The following is a 22,037-nucleotide window of genomic DNA, read 5'->3' as shown; positions in this document are numbered from 1 at the left end:
ACACACCCCAGTCCCCCCTACCCAGTCTGGTCACAGCTACCCCAACCCTGTGGCCGAGTTCAATACAGTAAAGATCAGAGAAGATAGAAATACAAAGAACAGCCACAGCCATTCATGCTGTTGGGGGGGGGGGGAAAGGACAAAAAAAAAAAAAAAAGAAGAACGAACGGAAAGAGAAAGAAAGAAAGAGAGAGAGAGAGAGAACCAAAAGGAAGAAAGGAAAAACAATAAAGAAAACCACCTCATTCTTTCTTTTTTTTTTTTAAAGCAAAGTTTCATATTTTATTGCCAGCCAGGATTGGTGCTGTTCCTGGTGCAACAGTGAAGGGAGACAATCCATTAAACTAAAACCAGCACTAGATAAAGCACCTATGGTGGCGTGATTGTGCCCCCCCCCTGCCCTCCATCATACTTTCTTTTGTGGGGGGGGGAGGCGAAATGCTGTGACAGTGAATTATGGGAAAGGGAAGAGGAAGGAGCAAGGCGGAATGGTCTGTCTCAAAAATACAGTCGTGAAGTCATCCGTTTTCCTCCTGTTCCATCCAAACCGTGAGCCACAGCATTTGATGCTCGCAAACCGACATCCCTTTGGGGCAGGAAGCCCACCCCCTGCCCATCATCCTGGTTACCGCATTTTCCATTTAAGGGAGTCACGCTTTCTCACCCAGGATGGTGCCATGTTTTCAAGTGAGGTAAGGGGGCAGCCTTACGAGAGAGAGAGTCAACAGGCTAACAGCTTCTTCTCGCCCACCGTGCACCCCTCGAAACACAGCCCGACGACATTTGTGTCCTGTGATTAAACCAGGCCCAGCCACACAAGAGAGAGTCTCCTGCCCTCCTCTCTTTTGTACCCAGAAAATAATTCTCAGGATGCCCCTGGGGAGCCCGCAGCTAGAGAAAAATTAGCTCCTTGCTTAACTCCTACGGGGCAAAAGCCACTTGAGGCAGACAAGCGTCCAGTTTGGCTTGCCCTGAAGCCCCACACTGGGCACCATTCCACACCTGGACCCCCAGCCGTTGTGTCTCCTGCCTGACCGTGATCCCTTCAGAGAATTCTGGGTAAGAAAAGGGACACCTACTAGACTGCAGCGTGCGCTCCCTGACCTCCGATGTCGGGGCTCCAAGGCCCAAAGCTGAGCGAGCCGCCAGCTGGAAGACATACTCCGTGTTGGGGTTGAGTTCTTTCACCAGGAAGGAAGTCACGGGGTCAAAGGTCTTCAGAAACTGCAGGGCGGCCGCGGGTGCGAGCGTTGGCAACCCAAACAAGCAACAGAAACAAAGAACACGCAGGTATGAACGGGGCACAGTCGCTCCGCATTTCCTGCCACAGATTCCCGCTCCCCCAAAACCGGACTCACCTCCGGGGTTCCTGGTTTGTTGCTAATCTCCTTGTAAAGGAGTTCGTACTTCAGAATAATGTCCTGGCGGGGAGAACTCCAGGTCAGTAAAATGGTGCTCTCGCTCTTCGCCTCCGCTCGGAAATTCATTGGCTGCCCGGGAACTAGTGAAGGAAGGTAAGGCAGGTGAGGGATGGGAACGCAGAAAGGTTGCGTGTCAGAATTTGGTGAGGAGGAGACAGAAGACAACTGTCCACGCTGATAACAACAGATGTTCTTGCTTTGACAACATATGGAGATGCAGCCATTTTCCTTCTTATGTTTTACTCTTAGAATTAGAGTTGGAATCAGATGATACTGGGGGGGGGGGAGGAGGAGGAATGTGTATGGGAGTTAGTTAGACATAGCAATATTGTAATAGTGTGAGAACTAAGGTTTTTTGAAATAAGAGATGATAAGAACTGGCGGGTTGGAGAACAGGAGGGAAAGCCTGCATTTCAAACTAATTGGAGAATGTGATTTATGACTATTAATTAGAGGATTGAATTGTCCTTTGATACTATGTGCTCGGGGGAGGGGGATTCAGATTTTGGCTTTGCTATGTACCTGCGGATGCTATGCTATTTGAATAAAAGATTCTTTAAGGTAAACAATGCCTCGAAGTGCTTTGAAGAGTTTCATCTGCCGGAACCATGACAACAACTGGATAAACGGGTAGTCCTTGACTTACGACCCAAATTGAGCCCCAAATTTCTATTGCTAAGCAAGGCAATGGTTAAGCGAGTCGTTGCCTATGCTGATTTTATGACATTTTTGGGGGCCTTGGTTGGTAAATGAATCAATGCATTTGTTAAGTGAATCCAGCTTTTTGCGTCGACTGTGCCCGTCAGGAAAGTTGCGAATGGTGATCATGTGATCCCAGGACATCGCAACGGTCGTAAGTACATGTGGGTTACCTAGTGCCTGAATTCTGATCACATGACCATGGGGATGCCAAGATGGTTGTAAGTCTGAGGATTGGTTGGAAGTCACTGTTTTCCTTTGTGACCTTCCCAGCCGGCTTCCAACAAGCAAATCAATGGGAGAAGCCGGATTCACTTAACGAGCATGTGATTGCGATGACTCTCTTGGACGATTCCCCAGATACCTCCTTAGATGGCAACTTGGGGAAGGATGAGCCAATTCCTGGCACATCAGGAACTGAGTTGATCAATGGCTCTGAACAGCCATCCGGAAGGGATTTGGCTGAGGATCCAGCTGGGGAAAACTTGCAGTGGCCGACGGCCAGCAAAGAGGAGGAGGAACTGCCTTCTGCACCTGATCTGAGGACAGGGCAGAGAAAAGGCAGGAGCAGTGGAGGTCAGCCAGACTACTCGAGAGGAGAAAGCCTCGCCTGTCTTGATGGGCTGCACCAGAAAGCTATTTATCACAGCGGACAAATGGAGGGGTTACTGAGAAGAACATGTTTGTTTTCTAGCTGTGTGTTTTCTAGTCGTGGTGATTCCGGCCTCACTCTGAATTGACACAATGTTTGGAACTGACTCATGCCTTGGAAACTCTGAGCTTTTTTTTCCTCGTGAGCTCCCTTATGTGTGGGTTTAAGTTTGTCTGGTGGAGTTATTGTGTCTGAGCAACTTTCAAGGGCTTTGTGGATTCTTTTACCATTGCTCTGTGGACTAACCTTGGTTTGCTTGTGGCTGGACTTAATTGGGACAGTTTTTGGTGAAGGGAATAGCTGGGGAATATTAATAAACTCACTAAACCACACATATGTGTGTGTGTGTGAGAGAGAGAGAGTAAGAGGGACAGCACAGTGATTCACTTAAAAACTGCAGTGCTTTGCTTAACAACCGGGGTTAAAGAGGTTGTAAAATCTTGTGTGACAACTGCCTTGCTTAACAATGAAAACTTTAGTCCCGATTGTGGTCTTAAGTCAAGGACTACTTGTATATAGTTTACATGAACCCCATTTGCCATCTCTTTTCTTCTGCCAAATCCATGCAGGATTTGGGGGAAGAAAACAAAAGAAACAAAGAAGAGAAGAGAAGAGACTTATGCACAGTCTTTTCTTCTTAGTCCTCTTTCTACAGGATCTCAATTCCATCCAATTGCAATGTTCTCAATTTTATTTCTTTATCATGTTATTTATTTATTATGTTTATATACTGCCCCTTTTTCATTAAGGCGAATCTTCCTCTCCCTCTCGACCCATTTACTCTCCCTTCAAATCTATGTTGCACAATTCAACCCTTGTCAATATACCGGCTTTATACTAATTATTCCTGGTCACATGCAAGCCAGCTTCAGTCATAACAGAACAACAGAATAACAGAGTTGGGATGGACCTCGAAGATCTTCTAGTTCAACCCCTAGCTCAAGCAGGAGCCCTATACCAGGGGTAGGCAACCTTGGCTCTTTTATGACTCGTGGACTTCAACTCCCAGAATTCCTCAGCCAGCCACGCTGAGGGGAAAGGAAGAAGTTTCCAAGTTGAGCCATTCTGGCTCAGGAATTCTGGGAGTTGAAGTCCACGAGTCATAAAAGGGCCAAGTTTGAAGACCCCTGCTCTAAAGGTACAAACCAGTAGTTCCACCGGATTTAGATTGGTATATAGCAGGGGTGGGGAACCTTGGCTCTTTTAGGACTCGTGGACTCCAACTCCCAGAATTCCTGAGCCAGCCACGCTGAGGGGACAGGGAGAGGTTTCCAAGCTGAGCCATGCTGGCTCAGGAATTCTGGGAGTTGAAGTCCATGAGTCATAAAAGAGCCAAGGTTGCCCACCCCTGCCCTATACCATTCCAGACAAATGGATTCATTCCTATTCCATTCATTCCTCCTTCCATCTCTTCTTGACTGACAGAAACTACGGCATTCAATTTTTTGTAGTTAAAATTAATACAATGGCCAACTAAATCTATCACAAGACAAAAGCACTCTTAAATGGCAAGCTAGACACTCATTAAAACTAGTTTATGGGTTGCTAAGCAGTGAAGTGGTTCTGAAGCCCTTTGGGAGAATCAAATGAAGTGTCGTAGCACAGAGGCCCCCAACCTTTTGGGCACCAGAGACCGGTTCCGGGGAGAGAGGTTTTTCTGCAGACCGGAGGGTGCGTGGTTTTGTGTGCTGCCTGCATCCCGCGGATGGGGCTTTGCTTGTTTGTGCGGACCGGTTGCTGGCATGCTGCAGCCTGGCACCGATCCACGGACCAGAGGTTGGGGACCCCGCCATAGCAAGTTAGTTATTTATAAATATATCTTGCCTTTATAAATAACTCCAGCCTGTGAACACACACAATACTACTTCCTCCTCCTATTTTCTCCACAACAACAACCATTAGGTGGGTTGGGCTGACAGAGAGTGAAACCCCTTGTCACCCAATCGACTTTCATGCCTTAGGCAGGACTAGAACTCACTGTCGCCTAATTATTGGCCCAAAGTCACCCAGCCACCTTTCTTGCCTAAGGTGGACTAGAACTCACCATCTCCTGGTGATTGGCCCAAAGTCACCCCGTCGACTTTTATGCCTTAGGCGGGACTAGAATTCACTGTCGCCTAATTATTGGCCCAAAGTCACCCAGCCAGCTTTCTTGCCTAAGGCAGATTAGAACTCACCCTCTCCTGGTGATTGGCCCAAAATCATCCAGTCGACTTTCATGCCTTAGGCGGGACTAGAACTCACTGTCGCCTAATTATTGGCCCAAAGTTACCCAGTTGACTTTCATGCCTTAGGTGGGACTAGAACTCCCTGCCACCTAGTTATTGACCTAAAATCATCCAGTCACCTTTCATTCCTAAGACAGGACTAGAACTCAGTCTCCTAGCCCAGCACCTTGACCACTAGACCAAACAACGTCTCACCTCCTTGTTGGGTTTTCACTTGGATGGGATCCGAGAGCGGGCCGTCCCCCACCGACGTGAACGCCAAGACTCGCACGGTGTAGGTCTCGTGCTCCAGAAGGCTCCCAACGGTGGTCAAGAGGCTATCATCCACGTTGTGTTTCTGCCAGTTGCTGACTGGCTGGTCGGGCTCCATGGTGTAATACACCCGGTACCCCCGGATCTGACCGTTCGGTTCCACCGGTTCCTCCCACTGGATGATCATGGTCGAAGCGCTCAACATCCGGCCCTGAACATTTCGAGGGGCGCTGGCGGGGGCCTGCTCCCCCGTACGGGTCACAACGGAATCGCTGTGAGGGCCCTGCCCAATTGTGTTCACCGCCGACACCCAGATCTCATACTCTGAGTTGGGACTAAGCCCCCCAATGCTGTAGCGGGTGGTGGTGATGTCCTCCTTGATTTGATATGGCCCGTCCTGACTCTTTGACTTATACTCGATCACGTAATAGGAGACTGGGTCCGGATTTCCAGAGTCCCAGGTTATGGTGATGCTGGTGGCCGTGGTCTCGGTGACAACAGGGGTGCCTGGAGCTTTGGGAAAGGCTGAGAAAATGGGAAGAATTGATGAAAAGAACACAATCGCGCCCGCTGTATGCACTACGTTTCACCTAACTGGCCAGCGAGAGCGCCCGACGTGCGGCGCAGGGGGTAGCATTTACTGAAGAAGAGTGGTTGAAATATTCCCAGCCTAATTAGGTGGATTTTATGAACTTCCTTAACCAACATCATCAATCTGGATGGCATCATTAATGTGTGCCCAGTGCTAAAAAAGTGGCCGTTTGTTTGCAAATATAGGTAGTCCTATATTTCCACAATTGTGCCCAAAATGTATAAGGTGTCAACGCTGTTAACATCAGATGTTTTTGCATTGACAACAGATGGAAAATGTAGCCATCTTTTACCTTTTGCTTTTAGAGTTAGATCAACGGTTCTCAATCTGTGGGTCGGGACCCCATTTGGGGTCGAACGACCATTTCACGGGGGTCGCCAAACAACGCAGTCCGCCATTTTTTACCCCCTTTTCCTTAGCTGTGCTACTCCCTTTTATTCTATTGGCTTTTGAAAGCCAATAGAATAGACTCTCTTGAATAGTCTAATTCTATTGGCTTTCAAAAGCCAATAGGAATTGTCCAGGCTGTCTCTGCCGTGCTGAGCCCACCAAAAGTCCCATTCTGCAAATGGTGCTGCACCAGTTGAGTAGTCCTCGACTTACGACCGGTTGAGTAGTCCTCGACTTACGACCGGTTGGGGGTCACGGCATTAAAAAGGTTGAGAACCACTGAGTTAGATGATGCTGGCAGGGGGGGAATGTGAACGAGAGTCCAGCTAGACCAGTGGTTCTCAACCTTTTTAATTCGAGGACTAAACTGGTTGTAAGTCGAGGACTACCCAACCGGTCGTTAAGTCGAGGACTTTCCCTGCCCAGGAGCGCCGCGCATGCATAGGGCCGCCCCCTGCATCGGCCGAGGCGTAGCTGGCAAGCGGCAGAGACGGAGCAGGCCGACCACTGGCTGGGCCAGCTGCTGGCCCAGCCCAAGGGAGGTAAGGCACCCGCCAGAAAAGGGGAAAAAAATGGCAGACAGCCTTGCTTGGCGACCCCCGTGAAATGGTCGATCGACCCCAAATGGGGTCGCGACCCATAGGTTGAGAACAGCTGAGCTAGACATAACAACACTAAACCTAGCCTGAGAAACAAGGTTATTGTAACCAGAGCTGATAAGGAATTGGCTGGAGAACTGGATAGGAAGCCCACCCTTCAAGCTTATTGGGGAATGTGATTTATGACTGTTAATTGGAGGAAGGAATTGTGCTTTGATTCTATGTGCTCAGGGGAGGGGAATTCAGTTTTTGGCTTCGATTATGCAGTGCCAATATTATTATGCTACTCGAATAAAAGATTCTTTAAGGTAAACAACGCCTCGAAGTGCTTTTGAAGAGTTTCATCTGTCAGAACCATGACATAAGGCTAAGCCAAGGTATTTGATAAGTGAGTTTGGCCCCGTTTTATGTCACAGTTGTTAAGGCAGTCGCTACAGTTGTTAAGGGACTAACACGCTGGGCAACTGGTTCATATTTATGACAGCTGCAATGTCCTGGGGTCCCTTTTGTGCCCTTCTGACAAGCAAAGTCAATGGGGAAGCCAGATCGACTTAACAACTGTGTTACTCGCTTAATAACTTCAGTGATTCACTTAACAACCGGGGCAAGAAAGATCGTAAAATGGGACAAAACTCATTTCACAACTGTCTCGCACAGCAACGGAAATTCTGGGCTCCATTTTTGGTCATAAGTTGAGACTGCCTGTATTTGTCTGCAAACCTATGCAGTCACTTAACGATTGTATCTTTGAGTGCCAGGACAACGGCGGTTGAGCAAGGCAATCACTTGGGTGCCTTACTTAACAACTGCAATGACGTACGTCTGTAATGGGACAGCTCTGGAGCCTCTTTCCCTTCCATCAATCCTTCACCCTATTGCCAAGTTCTATAATTTTCCTATCCCTATAAGGGCAGGGGTAGGCAACCTTGGCTCTTTTATGACTCGTGGACTTCAACTCCCAGAATTCCTGAGCCGGCATAGCTCAGCTTGGAAACCTCTCCCTTTCCCCTCAGCATGGCTGGCTCAGGAATTCTGGGAGTTGAAGTCCACCAGTCATAAAAGAGCCAAGGTTGCCTACCACCCCTGCCCTAAGGAAACAAAGTCATAAGATATTTCGCCAGATTGCCAACTTGGCATCGTGAATGTGTTGGTTCCAAATTAAATTCATTAAATGGCTAAAAATAGACATGGAAATGCCTGCTAAACTTCTGGTGGAAATGGCGTTACATTTATGATCTCAAGAAATATCATATGGTTGTTCCTTTGTGCCTGCCTGCTAAAGTGGTAGTAGATGGATCAAAGTCAGGGGTAACCTTGGCTCTTTTATGACTCGTGGACTTCAACTCCCAGAATTCCTGAGCCAGCCACGCTGAGGGAAAAGGGAGAGGTTTCCAAGCTGAGCCATGCTGGCTCAGGAATTCTGGGAGTTGAAGTCCAAGAGTTATAAAAGAGCCAAGGTTTCCTACCCCTGCCTATGGGTAATCCTCTACTTACGACTATAATGGAGCCTGCATATCATAGTCGTAAGTCACGAGAGTCATATTACAACCTTTTTTTTGTGATGGGCATGAAACAAATGCTATGGCGGTAAAGTGACCCCCCACGGTGGTTAAGCAAACGTTGATGTTGTTAAGCAAAACCACGATTCGCTGTGACCGCAGTTTTGCCGACCACAGGAATTAACCATGTTTGACAAAATGCCGCCCTGTGATTACAATTCCCATGAAAGCAGCTACCTCGCTGAACATCTGAAGGGTCCGACTTTCGGGATTTTGGAAGCAAGTCGTGAGTAGCTCCCAGGTAGGTCTACAGCTTAGAACGGTCGCTAAGCTAAGTGACCGGTTATAAATCAAGGGTCACCTATCTAGATTTTATTCCTTTGTTCTTGCTGCCTCTTGCATCTGGGGCAGAAGATGAAAGCTCTCTGCTTTCGACCATCTTGCAAGCATCCATGATGTTCTAGATCAGTCTTGTGCTCTTTAAGATGGGTGGACTTCAACTCCCAGAATTCCCCAGCCAGTTGAACTCCACCCATCTTAATGAGCACATGGTTGAGAAAGACTGTTCTAGATTGTTAACTAATGCTGGATCATCTTGGCCTTTGAAATGACCCAATTATTCCCCTTTGTTTTTCTCTTTGACCATTCCCAAAAATACAGACATTATCGCACCTCTGTTTTCCTTCAGGTCAACGCACAAATTACACCCAGATTACTCTTTGCTGCAGCAGGGCAGGGGAGGTGCCCATTGCTGTTTTACTCTGTCAAACGCTCCTCATGCTCTTATAACGGAATCACACTGGGGGAAGGGACCTCGGAGGTCTTCTAGTCCAACCCGCAAAGACACAGTGGCATGCCCGAAGAGCCCACAAACTGGCCACAAAACCTAGGCAAAAGTACACGGGAGGCAGACATGCTTCTCCAGGATGTGAATGCACAAAGCGAAGGGGACATGCTGAGGTTGCATCTGGACCTTGTTTGCAAACAACATGGCGGCATGGGGTGTCATGCATTCCCCTCCCAGGGAACATGGGAGGGCAATCCGGGACACATGCACAGGCTGATGTCACATCATGCAACAACGTTCTTCTCGTGCACAGTTCAGACTCTACAGAGGAGCCCGGAGTCAGAAATCACAATGCCCCAGGACAATGCAGAAGCAAGTCATGTGATCCATTTCAGATATTTTGCAGAACAGGTAGTCCTCGACTTACGACCATTCGCTGGAAGTTACGACGGCGCTGAAAGAAAGGTTGCTTACGGCTGCTTCTTACACTTACAACCGCTGGAATTGTCCCCCTGGTTACGTGATCCAAATTCACGTAATTTTACAACTGGCAAGTATTTACGACAGCTGGAGCCCCCTGGGGTCCTGTGGCTGCCATTTGAAACCTTTGCAACAAGCAAAGTCAAGGGGAGGTATCCAGATTCACTTTACGACCACATGATTTATTTAACGACGGCAAGGGTTTGCTTAAGAATCGTGGCAAAAAAGCCCGTAAAATCGGGTACGATTCACTGAACATCTGCCTTGCTCAGCTACAGAAGCGCCGGGCCCACTTGTCGTAAGTGGAGGACTATCTGCCGAACGTCCACGAGCTGCAATCCACATAGCCAAAGGCGAGTCGTGATCCACGTTGTAGTCCCAAACGATTTGACTGTCTGTCCCCCCCTGAATCCTAAATAAATAGGATTCCCACTTGCAACTTCAACGCATTCCGATTTTGGTTCTGCCGACCAGCGGAAGGGACAGGACGGAGTCAAGCAGAGGGAACAGGAAGAGAATGGCGGACATGCACATGTAGACAGGGGATCTAGGTTAGGGAGAGACTGTCTCACCTAACCAACATCCCCTTTCGCCTGAAAGGACTCAAAAAAACAAATTCATTTTCAACAGCTTTGCAAAGCAGCTTTGTCCAATGGAACACCCAGACGTCCACAACGAACTGGGAGTTGTGTGTTGTGGAAAGCCGCTATAGATCAAGCTAAGGCTCCACCATTGGGAGAAATCAAGAGTGAATTTTTCAGGAGACCAACAAACGTTCTTGTTTTTTCTTTGAAGACGTTTCGCTTCTCATCCAAGAAGCTTCTTCAATTCTGACTGGATGGTGGGGAAGGGAAGGATTTGTATTCCTTGCAGGTCATTTGCATTCTTTTAGAGCAGGGGTGTCAAACTGCCGGCCTGTGGGCTGGGTGTGTCATGGCGAAACCGCGCCCATCCCATTGCCAGCAATGGGAAAAAAGCCGCAAGACGTCGCAACATATCACGTGACATTGCGAATTTGACACCCCTGTTTTAATGAGTCCTTGAGGCCACTTGGAGGGCTCATTTGCCCCACGCAGGTGACCCTGAGGACACAGATAAACCTCCAAGTGGCCTCAACGACTCTCTAAGAGGAGGCAAATGACCAGCTATCTGAAAGGAGTATAAATCTTTCCATTCCCCCACCATCCAGTCAGAGCTGAAGAAACTTCTAGGATGAGAAGCGAAACGTCTTCAAAGAAAAAACAAGACCTGGATTGACTGAGAATCTCAAATCCAGAGCAAAGATCACCAGGACCAAGCCAGGCAGTAGGAGACCGAATCGATCAAGGAATGGTGCAAACTTACATTTGACGGTGATCTGGGCCACCGCTTCAATGACACCCAGGCTAGACATGGCGACACACGTGTAGTTGGCGGAGTCTTTGACGTCGGTCAACTCAAGAACGTTGCGTCCCACTGGCATGTCATCCTCCGGCGTCAAATCTTCGGCCCCCTGCATCCATTTGACGTACGGCATAGGCGAGCCCACCGCCACGCAGGTGATGTTCACGTTCCCGCCTGGCATGATCTCGTGGCTGGTGGGCGGGATGGAGAATCGGGGAGCCACGCGCCGCACTGCGGACGAAATGCACAGCGGTAACAAAACAAAACGGGAAAAAAAGGAAAAAAAAAAGGAGAAAAAAAGAGAGAAGAAAAAAAAAATAAAAGATAAGGAGGGAAAAGGGGACAAAAAGAGCAGAAGAGAATTTAAATAACAGGTGGGGCTGGCATTACTTGTAAGTTCCTTCATTTTTTTTTTCAAAATTAAAAAAGGCTGAAATTAAAAAATTATCGGAATGTTAAAGAAATCAATCAAGAAATGGGGGGGAAGGGGAAATAAACAGAACTTCGAAAAGAATTACTTTCACAAACGATATATATAGAGAATATAGACATCAAAGCAATATTTCATAGCAACAGAGTTCCAATGATCAGTTTGAAACCTGTCATCACAGCACAAATATAGACACAAAAATTTATTAGCAATTTCTCATCTTTGGAAAAAGCAAACAGAGGGCACAAGCGCGTCCGGATGGGAGTCCTCGTACATCTTGGCCCCAACCCTGAGGGGCCACCAACTTGCAAGATGAAAATGTGGGATTTGGTCTGCATTCCCTTTAAAATCTGGATCCTGGTTTAGGGAAGAGATAAAAATCCTGGATAAACAATGGTGGGGGGGGGGAAGGCTCTATCAAAGCCCACCCCCTAAAATAAAAAAATGGAAGACGGGGAGAATGGCTTTTTACAGGTAGTCCTCAACTTAACCACCATTCGTTTAGTGACCGTGCTAAGTTACAACGGCACTGGAAAAAGTGAATTACGACTGTTTTCCACACTTACACCCGTTGCTGCATTCCCTATTACAGGGGTAGGCAACCTTGGCTCTTTTATGACTTGTGGACTTCAACTCCCAGAATTCCTGAGCCAGCATGGCTCAGCTTGGAAACCTTTCCCTTTCCCCTAAGCATGGCTGGCTCAGGAATTCTGGGAGTTGAAGTCACAAGTCATAAAAGGGCCTAGTTTGAAGACCTCTGCTCTAAAGGTACAAACCAGCAGTTCCACCGGATGTAGAGTTGGTCTATAGCAAGGGTGGGGAACCTTGACTCTTTTATGACTCATGGACTTCAACTCCCAGAATTCCTGAGCCAGCCATGCTGAGGGGAAAGGGAGAGGTTTCCAAGCTGAGCTATGCTGGCTCAGGAATTCTGGGAGTTGAAGTCCACGAGTCATAAAAGAGCCAAGGTTGCCTGCCCCTGCCCTATTCAGATGCTTGGCAACTGGTTCGTATTTACGACGGTCACAGCATCCCGGGGGAGCGATCATTTGATCCTCTTTTTGCGACCTTCTGACTTGCAAAGTCCATAAGGAAGTCGGAGTCACTTAACAGCCATCTTACTAACTTAATAACCTCAGCAATTTGCTTTAACAAAGGTGGTGGGGAAGATTGTAAAATGGGGGGGGGAAAACCTCACTTAAGAACTCTCTGGCTTAGCAGCGGAAATGTCGAGCTCTTTTTTGAGTCGTCGTGAGGAATTCCCATCGGTACATCTAAAATGTGGGAGGCCAGATTTTTCAGAAAGCCAATAGATGGCCACTGTTGGGGAAGCGATGATAAAACAGCTGTGTTTCACATCTGGGTATCCAGTCCTCCTTGAGGGTTATGCAGATAGCCCTTGAGTTACTACCATTCACTTAGTGCTGGGGTCTTCAAACTTGGCCACTTTAAGACTTGTGGACTTCAACTCCCAGAATTCCTCAGCCAGCCCTGAGGGCTGGCTGAGGAATTCTGGGAGTTGAAGTCCACAAGTCTTAAAGTGGCCAAGTTTGAAGACCCCTGATTTAGTAACTGTTTGAAGTTACAGCAATACTGAAAAAAAGGGCTTACAACCAGTCCTGACATTTACAACCATTGTCATGTGATCAAAATTCGGGGACCTGGCAATGGTGGTTTATGATGGTTGCACCCTTCTAGGCTCATCTGATCATCATTTCTAACCTTCCTTAACCAGCTTCCAGCAAGTAAAGCCAATGGGAAAAGCTGGATCTCCTTAACAATCCAGCTTAATGTTAAGTGATTCACTTAGAGACTCCATGGATTTGCTTAGCAACCATGGGGGAAAAAAGCTGCTAAAATCAGGCAGGATTAACCATCTTGCTTAGCAATGGAAATCCTGGCCACGATTGTGGTCGTAAGCCGAGGACTACTTGCAGTCTTTCTCACAGCCAGTCTGCCCTCGTGACCAGATGCAAAAATGGACCCAAAAGAGCTGAAATCCTTTACAGCTTGTCCTCATTTAGTGACCACCGTTGGCACCCGCAACTCAGTCACTAAGCAAGACGGCAACTGCGCTTGTGATCTAACTGCAGCTCTCCTTTGCTTTATAGACCCCCAAAGGTGGTAACTTTGGGCCTGGGACTGCTCATTATCCTGTGAAATTTCATCAGGGTCGTAGCTGCAATTGGCCGCTAAGTAAGATAGCGGCTAAACCAGGATGACCTGTAATTATGATTAAAACTAGGCGCTCCTAAGAGACTATCGTGCTGAAATGCTCGCAGGTGGCAAAAATCAAGGGGAGCAAGTGAGGATAACGGGCGATAAAAAGATGAGAAACTCTAATCAAATTTTTGTGGTTTTGGGGTATATACACCCTAACGAAGCTTCTTGGAAAAATCTGACATGATTCCATTGATAGATGCAGCTTTCGGAGGTCATGCAAAAGGAGAAGCACAAGAGGAGAGAAAAAGAAAGAAGAGGAGGAAGAGAGAGAGAGAGAGAGAGAGAGAGAGAGAGAGAAGGGGAGAAGGAGGTATAGAACAGTGGAAGTTATTCAGTGGGCTGCTAGCAAACGCCCATGAGGTTCAGGGGAAAATGGGGTGGGGGGGAAATTAGAGAGAGGCAGAGAGGTTTGGGGTACAGGGGAACCCACTTTTAAAATGCTGCATACTCTGTTTCTAGCTGATGTGATCCAATGTGCTGATCTAACATTGGCACATCACAGCCCTGCCAGAATTATAATCATAACAATAATCATAACAATAAAAGAGAATTCGTAAGGATCAAAAAAGGGGGAAGGAAACAGAAAAGGAAACGGACACAGGGCGGGCGGTGGGGGGGGGGAAACGAGAAATCACACAAAATGACCACAGTGGGTGTTGCATGCAGATGCACCTCGCCGGAGGGATGATCGGGATGGGAGAGAAAAAGCACTGTTTCATGTGGATCCATTTTTCGCACACACAAGCACACACACACACGCACACGCACAACTGCACACCAAAAAAAGATGGGCTAATGCTGTCCGCTAACTCTACAATTGTAAAAAGAGGGTTCAGGAGGACGTTCAACATTTTATAGGGACCAGCCATATTTATATTTATTTTTTTTCTTTCCGCTGTCTGACTCCTTCTGGGTTTTCCTGTTGATTGGGACTGGATAAGAGTCCCTTGTCCTGCCCTGAAATAAGCCTTGGTTTAATCTTAGCCAAATTCTGGATATAGTAATAGTAGTAAAGTTGGAAGGGACCTTGGAGGTCATCTAGTCCAACCCCCTGCTGAGGCAGGAAACCCTACACCATTTCGGACAAATGGCTGTCCAGTCTCTTCTTAAAAACTTCCAGTGTTGGAGCATTCACCGCTTCTGGAGGCAGGCTGTTCCACTGGTTAATTGTTCTCACTGTCAGGAAATTTCTCCTTAGTTCTAGGTTGCTTCTCTAAGAATGGGGCGGTGCTGCCTGTATAGCACGTTTCACTCTAACCAGGGTTTAATCAAAGGTAAATGATGGCATTCGCATTATCCGTGAAGGAAGGAAGGATCCGAGACCTGAGCAGGGGGCTTGCATCAGACCAGGATGGCTGGGTGTCAATAAATTAAGTTGTGGAAGGACCCGTTACTATTGATTTAATCTTCCTTCTTGTGCAAAGCTAGCTGGGAATGGCCTTGAGTGACAGGAGGAAAGCAAAGCAACATTAGATAAGAGGTGGGGTGAACTCTGGTTAGATAAGAAGCGTGGGGACCTTGGTGATGTTCTCTGAGTTTGCTTGTTTTCTTGCAGACCTTTCACGACCATACCAGGTATCGTCATCAGGGAGTGGGCTTTGCTGTCTGTTTATATGCTCTGTTTGTATACTAGATAAGAGGTGTTTGAGCCCCGGTTAAAAAAGTAATTGAGTAAGTGCCTGGAGCACACACCTCTCCTGGTTCACGTGAAGATTAAGGAATGGAGGGGGAAGCACATTCAAGGTGCTTTCATTACACCTGTTACAATCAAAGTGGTCCTGCTCTAGATGGTACTATATGGGTCCTAGCCTGGTCTACCTTGTAGGGCTGTTGTTGCAGGCAACGCTGAACTAGAGGGCTTCATCCCTCACTAAAACCAAGGCATTTTTTCCCTGTGTTCTAAAGTCACTGCTTTCCACTCTGGGAGATGAAATGGAGACTCACACCAACGTCTGTAAACCTTTCTTAGTTCTTTGATTTCTTTCTTATCTGAATTTAACTCCAGGAAGGAGAGAGAAAGAGAAGGAGAAAGAGAAAGAAAAACAGAAGGAAGGAAGGAAGGAAGGAAGGAAGGAAGGAAGGAAGGAAGGAAGGAAGGAAGGAAGGAAGGAAGGAAGGAAGGAAGGAAGACATGGTACAAAATAGAGTCACAAGTAAACAGTGCCACCCATATATGATCAATGAAACGGAGAGACCGAAAGGAAGGAAATTGGCGGAAGGCTTGCTGAGGGACGAGGAGTTTGAAAAAGGCATATAAGGAAAGGGAGTGAACTCAAGACAGGGGACAAAGCAAATGGAAGAGAAGGGGAAAGAGAAATATCCAAGCAAAGAGGTAAGGTTTACTCTGCAAAAGGCATCAAAACGGCAAAACAAGGCAAGTAGAAATGCAAACACCAGAGTATTTATTAAAACAGAAGAAAACAACAAAATCAAAATGAATATTGTAATGAAGGAAGGAAGGAAGGAAGGAAGGAAGGAAGGAAGGAAGGAAGGAAGGAAGGAAGGAAGGAAGGGAGGGAGGAAAGAGAAGAGACAACAAAAAGGGTGGAAGGGTGGTGGGAGGGAGAAAAGAAGCAAGGAAGGAAGGAAAGAAGGAAGGGAGGGAGGGACGAAAGAGAAGAGACAACAAAAAGGATGGAAGGATGGTGGGAGAAAAGAAGGAAGGGAGGGAGGGAGGGAGGAAAGAGAAAGAAAACAAAAAGGGTGGAAGGATGGTGGGAGGGAGGAAGGAAAGAAAGAAGGGAAAACGAAAAAGGTGGAAGGATAGTGGGAAGAAAGGAAGGAGGGAGGGAGGAAGAAAAAAGAAAGGAAAAGGAGGGAAGGAGAAGAAAGAAGAAAATAAAGAAAGGGGAAGGTACAAAGAAAGGAGAAGAAAGGAAGAAAAGAAGGAGGAAGGAAAAGGAGGGAAGGAAGGAAAGGAAAGGAGGAAACAAAGAAAGGGAAAGGAAGACGGGAAGAGGAGAGACGAAGGGAGGGAGAAAAAGGAGGAAGGAAGGTGAAGGGAGGGAGGGAGGAAGTTCAAATCAGACTTTAAAAAAAAAAGAAATTGGCAAACCATGGTTCAAACAGGCCAGTCCTGTGAATCGAAGTCTGAAGGGGAGTCCAATCATCCTTGCCAGGTGGGGGTGAGGAAGGGAGGGGCTGCTTTCACCACAAGGGAGGGAGAAAATGGCCACTTTTGGGGGGGAGGGTGTAACGATCAGAAGTCTCCTCCCTTTTTTCTATGGAGTGCATCCTAGAACCATGCCTTTGTAAGGGGAAAGCCTTAACACCAAAGCTGGAGGATTGCAGTTTGTGCTAATATTGGCGACATCCAAGGGGCGGCCTCAGACTGAATAAAGCTAATTTTTTTTTTTGTTGGTTTGCTTTTAAGAAGCAGCTTTCCTTCCTGATGCTTAAATCTCCTCCTCTCCCTTTGTGCCTGTCCGATGTTAACATTTCTAAATTTTAAAGTGGTCCTCAACCTCAACGACTTGAAGACTTGTGGACTTCAACTCCCAGAATTCCTCAGCCAGCGTTGAAGTCCACAAGTCTTCAAGTCGCCCAGGTTGAGGAACCCTGATTTACAGGTAGTTCTCAAATTACAGCCATTGGCTTAGCCACCCGTTCCAAATTATGACGGGTGCCGGAAAAAAAAAAAAGATTTACAATACCTCAGGATCCCGTGATCGCCTTTTATGATTTCCCCAGGGGCTTCCCAAAAGCAAGTCAATAGGAGAAGCCAGATTTGCTTCATGACTGTGGTGATTGGCTTAAGAACCAAAGCTAAAAGCTCGTAAAATTCAGGCACGACTCACTTAATGACTGCATGGCTTAGGCAGAGACATTCACGTTGTTAAGTCGAGAATGACCTGTCTCCCAACTTCCTGTTAAACTTGGATTCCTCTAACGTGCTTCACTCATTCCCAGTTTAAATCATTTTCCATCTTTCTACAAATAGACCGAGACGTAGAACTTGTTACTATAAGCTATTTCCCCCGCCCATTAAACCAAGGTTTAAACTAACCAGGCTTGACATGATCTGTCAATGCAGTGGTTAAGTCTATCACCGGTTCTGCTTTCTCATTTAAGGCAGAACTTGATCTCGTGAAGGGAAAAGGGACCCTCATTAATCCTTATTCCTGGCAACATTTAGCGGAACGCAATGTTTGATATGCGTTTTATCAAGCTCCATTTAGAGACCATTTAAATGCATGGAGCAAGGGCTGTCCAGTGAGTTTTAAGACACAATACAGAGTTAATATAGGTAGTCTTCAACTTACAACAGTTCATTTAGTGACTGTTCGAAGTTACGGAATCGAAAGAAGTGATTTACGACAGTTTTTCACACTTATGACCATTGCAGCATTCCCGTGGCCACGTGATCAAAATTCAGACGCTTGGCAACTGGCATGTACTTAGGACAGTTGCAGTGTCCCGGGAGGGGGGGGGAGATCACGTGATCCCCTTTGGCGACCTTCTCACAAAGTCAATGGGTAAGCCAGTTTCACTTAACAACTGGGTTACTAACTTAACAACTGCAGCGATTCACTTAACAACTGTGGCAAGAAAGGTCGTAAAATGGTGCATTCTATTCTATTTATTCTATTCTATATTATTTATTCTCTACTCTGTTCTATTCTATTCTATATTCTATTCTATATTCTATTCTATATTATTTATTCCATATTATTTATTCTCTATGTTCTATTCTATATTCTATATTCTATTCTATTGCTTCTGAGTTTTCTTTGGTGGGTTTGCCTTAACATAAACCAACCAAATTCAGATCAAATGATAAATTGGCCGGTCCAGGTTCTCTGTGACTCTTTCATTGGAAAATCAAAACACAGCCAGCTCTTATGGAGCAAAAGACCACTCCTCAAAAGGAGATGAAATCTGGACAGATCCTAAATTTGATTTACGCTTAGGTTACTACCTGTGGTCAGTCCTGCAGCTCCATTTGAGCATCAGTTTTAGAGGAGAGAAGGGGACAAGGACATGCCAGTCCAAGATTTACAACGACAGGGAGTCCTGGACTTAGGACCGTATAATGGAGCCTGCCCATCACGGCTGTAAGTTGTGATGACTGTAAAACTGATCAGTCACGCAAAGGATCCAGTTGGATGACCTTTTGGGTGGCGGTCATTAAACGAATGCTTGCAGGCGTCAAGTGAACCCATCGTTTGTTGAAACTGGAAGGAAGTATTTGGTTTTCGGCAAAGCTGCCGTAAAACACAGTCACATGACCGTGGGACATGCCAAACAGCCGTAAACGCATAAAAGATTGCCAACCAACTGAAGTTCAGTCACGAGGCCACGTCGGAACGATGAATCCAGGTGGTTAAGTACCCTCAGGTAGCAGCGTTCAAACTTGGAACAGTCAGTAAGAGACCAAGTCGTAAGTCGAGGATTATCTAGAATAGGGGTCCCCAACCTCCGGTCCATGGACCGGTACCAGACCGTGGGCATGCCAGCAACCGGTCCGCACAAATAAGCGAAGCCCCATCTGTAGGATGCAGGCAGCACACAAAACCACGCAACCTCCGGTCCGCGGAAAAACCTCTCTCCACGGAATCGATCCCTGGTACCCAAAAGGTTGGGGAACTCTGATCCAGAAAATACGGATTGCATTAGAGCAGATATTACCAGGAATAAGGAGATGCACACGTCTCTTTTAAAGGAGAATATTGGCAGTTCAGGGTTGACACGAGGGGTCCTAGGTGCTCTCTGAGCGTGGTGGTTTTCTCGCAGACGTTTCATGACCCAACTAGGTAACCTCATCAGTGCTAGAAGGGAGTGTGGGGTTTGCTCTCAAACCTTTCTAGCACTGATGAAGTTATCTAGTTAGGTCATGAAAGATCTGCAAGGAAAGAGAGAGGCCCAAGGACCCCACATGTTTCTTGCTAACCTGAAACTACCTCCTTAGGTCCTTTGGTGGATGTGGGGTTCCACCTAGCCCAGGCAACCTTGGCTCTTTTATGACTTGTGGACTTCCAACTCCCAGAATTCCTGAGCCAGCCACGCTGAGGGGACAGAGAGTGGTTTCCGAGCTGAGCCATGCTGGAGTTGAAGTCCACAAGTGTTAACAGAATGACCAAATAGCACAGTTGAAAGGGACCTTGGAGATCTTCTAGTCCAACCCCCTGCTCAGGCAGGAGACCCTACACCAGGGGTAGGCAACCTTGGCTCTTTTATGACTCGTGGACTTCAACTCCCAGAATTCCCCAGTCAGCATGGCTGGCTGAGGAATTCTGGGAGTTGAAGTCCACGAGTCATAAAAGAGCCAAGGTTGCCTACCCCTGACCTAGCCTGTTTCCATCAAGGAGAACCCTTCCTGGCTTGAGATCCTCAAAACAAGGTGTCCTACGTTTGGCAAGACTTCTCCTAGAGGAGCGTTAAAAAGATCAAGCGGTCACAGGAAGCAGGATGGGATGCAAGCTTGCATTCACAAACCTGGTTCTAGAAGAACAGACCGTCAGCATCCAGCCGCCTCTTGTCCTTAACACTGGAACCTCAAGATGGATCTGGAAAGCAAATCCTGAGGACCACGATCTTCCACGACCCCCCCCTCCCGCCAGATACAGGGCGTCCTCGACTTACAACCGTTCATTTAGCGACCGTTCCAAGTTACAACGGTACTGAACAAAAGGGACTTAGGAGCGTTTTTCACACTGACCATTCTTGCAGCATCTCCCGGGGTGACGTGATCAAAATTGGCTAACTGGCTCATATTTATGATGGTTGCAATTTCCCGTGTGTGTGTGTGTGAGAGAGAGAGACTTGATCCACTTTTGCGACCTTCTGACCTGCAAAGTCAATGGGGAAGCCAGATTCACTACACAACTGCGTTACTAACTGAGCAACTGCAGTGCTTGGCTTAATAACCGCGGCAAGAAAGGTCGTAAAATGGGAGCAAAGCCCACTTAAGCAATGCCTCGCTTAGAGTTGGGCCTCAGCTGTGGTCGTAAGTCAAGGACTGCCTGTAAATAGAATTTGCAGCTGGTTGGAGAGGGGAGGATAAGATTGCCGGGGGGGGGGGGGAGGCAGAGGCAGGAGATCCCACTTAATTAAAACTTTTGGGTCCCTTCAGACCCTGAACCACGTTTCAAAATAAGCCACGGTTAAAAAGCAGGAAGGATGGTGAGGGCAGGCGAGGGAAAAGAGACAGGGTTGTTGGAATGAAGGCAAGAGCAGAAACGTGACGGACGTTAATTTTGCTCAATCCAACAAGCAAAGAGGTTGTCTTTTGTTGGTGTATGTGTTTGTGTGTGTGCTTTTTTAAATTAAAAAAAATCAATCAAAATTAAACCATGAATGGGGGGGGGAGAAAAGGGGGTGATCCGTTGAAAGCATCAAAGGAAACCAAATGGCATTAAAACATTTTTGACACCCAGCAAGCTGCTACTTTGAATGAGGTGAGACGTTTTTCTGGCATTTGGGTGAGAAGACAGGGGGGGTCTTGTCCCAAAAATGGGGACGGGAAAGGAGAAGGGGGTCCAAAATAAACATACAGCCTCCACATAATTCTGATGGTGGTTAGATTACACCTGTCCTCTTCGTGTTAGGCAGGTTGAGTGCATCATTTTGTGGGTACAATTCAATGGGGGAGGGAGGTTTAAAGCTAGTTAGGACCAAATTCCTGGGTGCAGAATTGCTTTTTCCCCCTTAATTCATCCAATGGAACAAAAAAACTCCTTGGTTTATTCTCAGAATCGTTCTTTTCCTTCGTTTAGGACAGGGGGTAGGCAAGCTTGGCTCTTTTATGACTCGTGGACTTCAACTCCCAGAATTCCTGAGCCAGCCATGCTGAGGAGAAAGGGAGAGGTTTCCAAGCTGAGCCATGTTGGCTCAGGAATTCTGGGAGTTGAAGTCCACGAGTCATAAAAGAGCCAAGGTGGCCTACCCCTGGTTTAGGATGTATGAATTTGGGGTTGATTTCAACTTCAACCTTCACAGAAGTGTGAAGTTTGTGTGTGTGGGTCGGCCTATACAGGGGGGTGGGTGGGTGGTTTCATTTAAAGTCTAAATGTTAAAGGCTGATTTTTGCAAGATGGATGGCAAAAACCCCCACCCAGTTTTATTCGGAGCTGCACCACCAAGGCCAGGATATTAGACACCATTGATGGTGGCAACCTGCTTTGAAAAGAAAGGCGACCAGGTGTAATCTAAAATCTTTCCCCTAACCCAAAATAATAATTAAAAAGAACAAAAACAAAACAAAACACAGAAACAGCGATGCAAAAGAGGCGTTAAGACATAAGCAGGCAACAGGTGTTTTTTTTTTTTTTTGAAATCACAATAGCACAGTGTTCCTGCAGATTGTCCTTCAGGAATTTGGCGGGAGAATTCCCTAAAAGCTTGGGAGAAATCCTTCTGCAGAAACAGAGTGTTAATTTCACTTGATCCCCTCTCCCCCCCTT

At 46.9% G+C, this 22,037-nt stretch overlaps 1 protein-coding gene across 18 annotated transcripts in view; it reads right to left on the bottom strand.

Moving 5' to 3' along the window:
• PTPRS (protein tyrosine phosphatase receptor type S) overlaps positions 1-22,037 on the bottom strand; it is a 344,929-nt gene that overhangs the window by 118,590 nt on the left and 204,302 nt on the right. For 17 of the 18 annotated variants that reach the window (XM_039366958.1, XM_039366982.1, XM_039366949.1 and 14 more), the window contains 4 exons: positions 10,944-11,213; positions 5,196-5,777; positions 1,359-1,501; positions 1,080-1,224 (listed from right to left, as the gene is read on the bottom strand). In XM_039366958.1, coding sequence (XP_039222892.1) covers positions 1,080-1,224; positions 1,359-1,501; positions 5,196-5,777; positions 10,944-11,213 — 1,140 coding nt within the window. Of the gene's footprint in view, positions 1-1,079; positions 1,225-1,358; positions 1,502-5,195; positions 5,778-10,943; positions 11,214-17,432; positions 18,066-22,037 lie in introns of those variants that run through there. The other variant, XM_039367036.1, reaches the window with a different exon arrangement.

The sequence above is a fragment of the Crotalus tigris genome, unplaced genomic scaffold (assembly GCF_016545835.1).
Source record: "Crotalus tigris isolate CLP2741 ecotype Arizona unplaced genomic scaffold, ASM1654583v1 scf7180000017599.838750, whole genome shotgun sequence".
Taxonomy (NCBI): Eukaryota; Metazoa; Chordata; class Lepidosauria; order Squamata; family Viperidae; genus Crotalus; species Crotalus tigris.
Note: the sequence above shows the minus strand (reverse complement) of the source record. Positions and strands in the feature narration are given on the sequence as shown.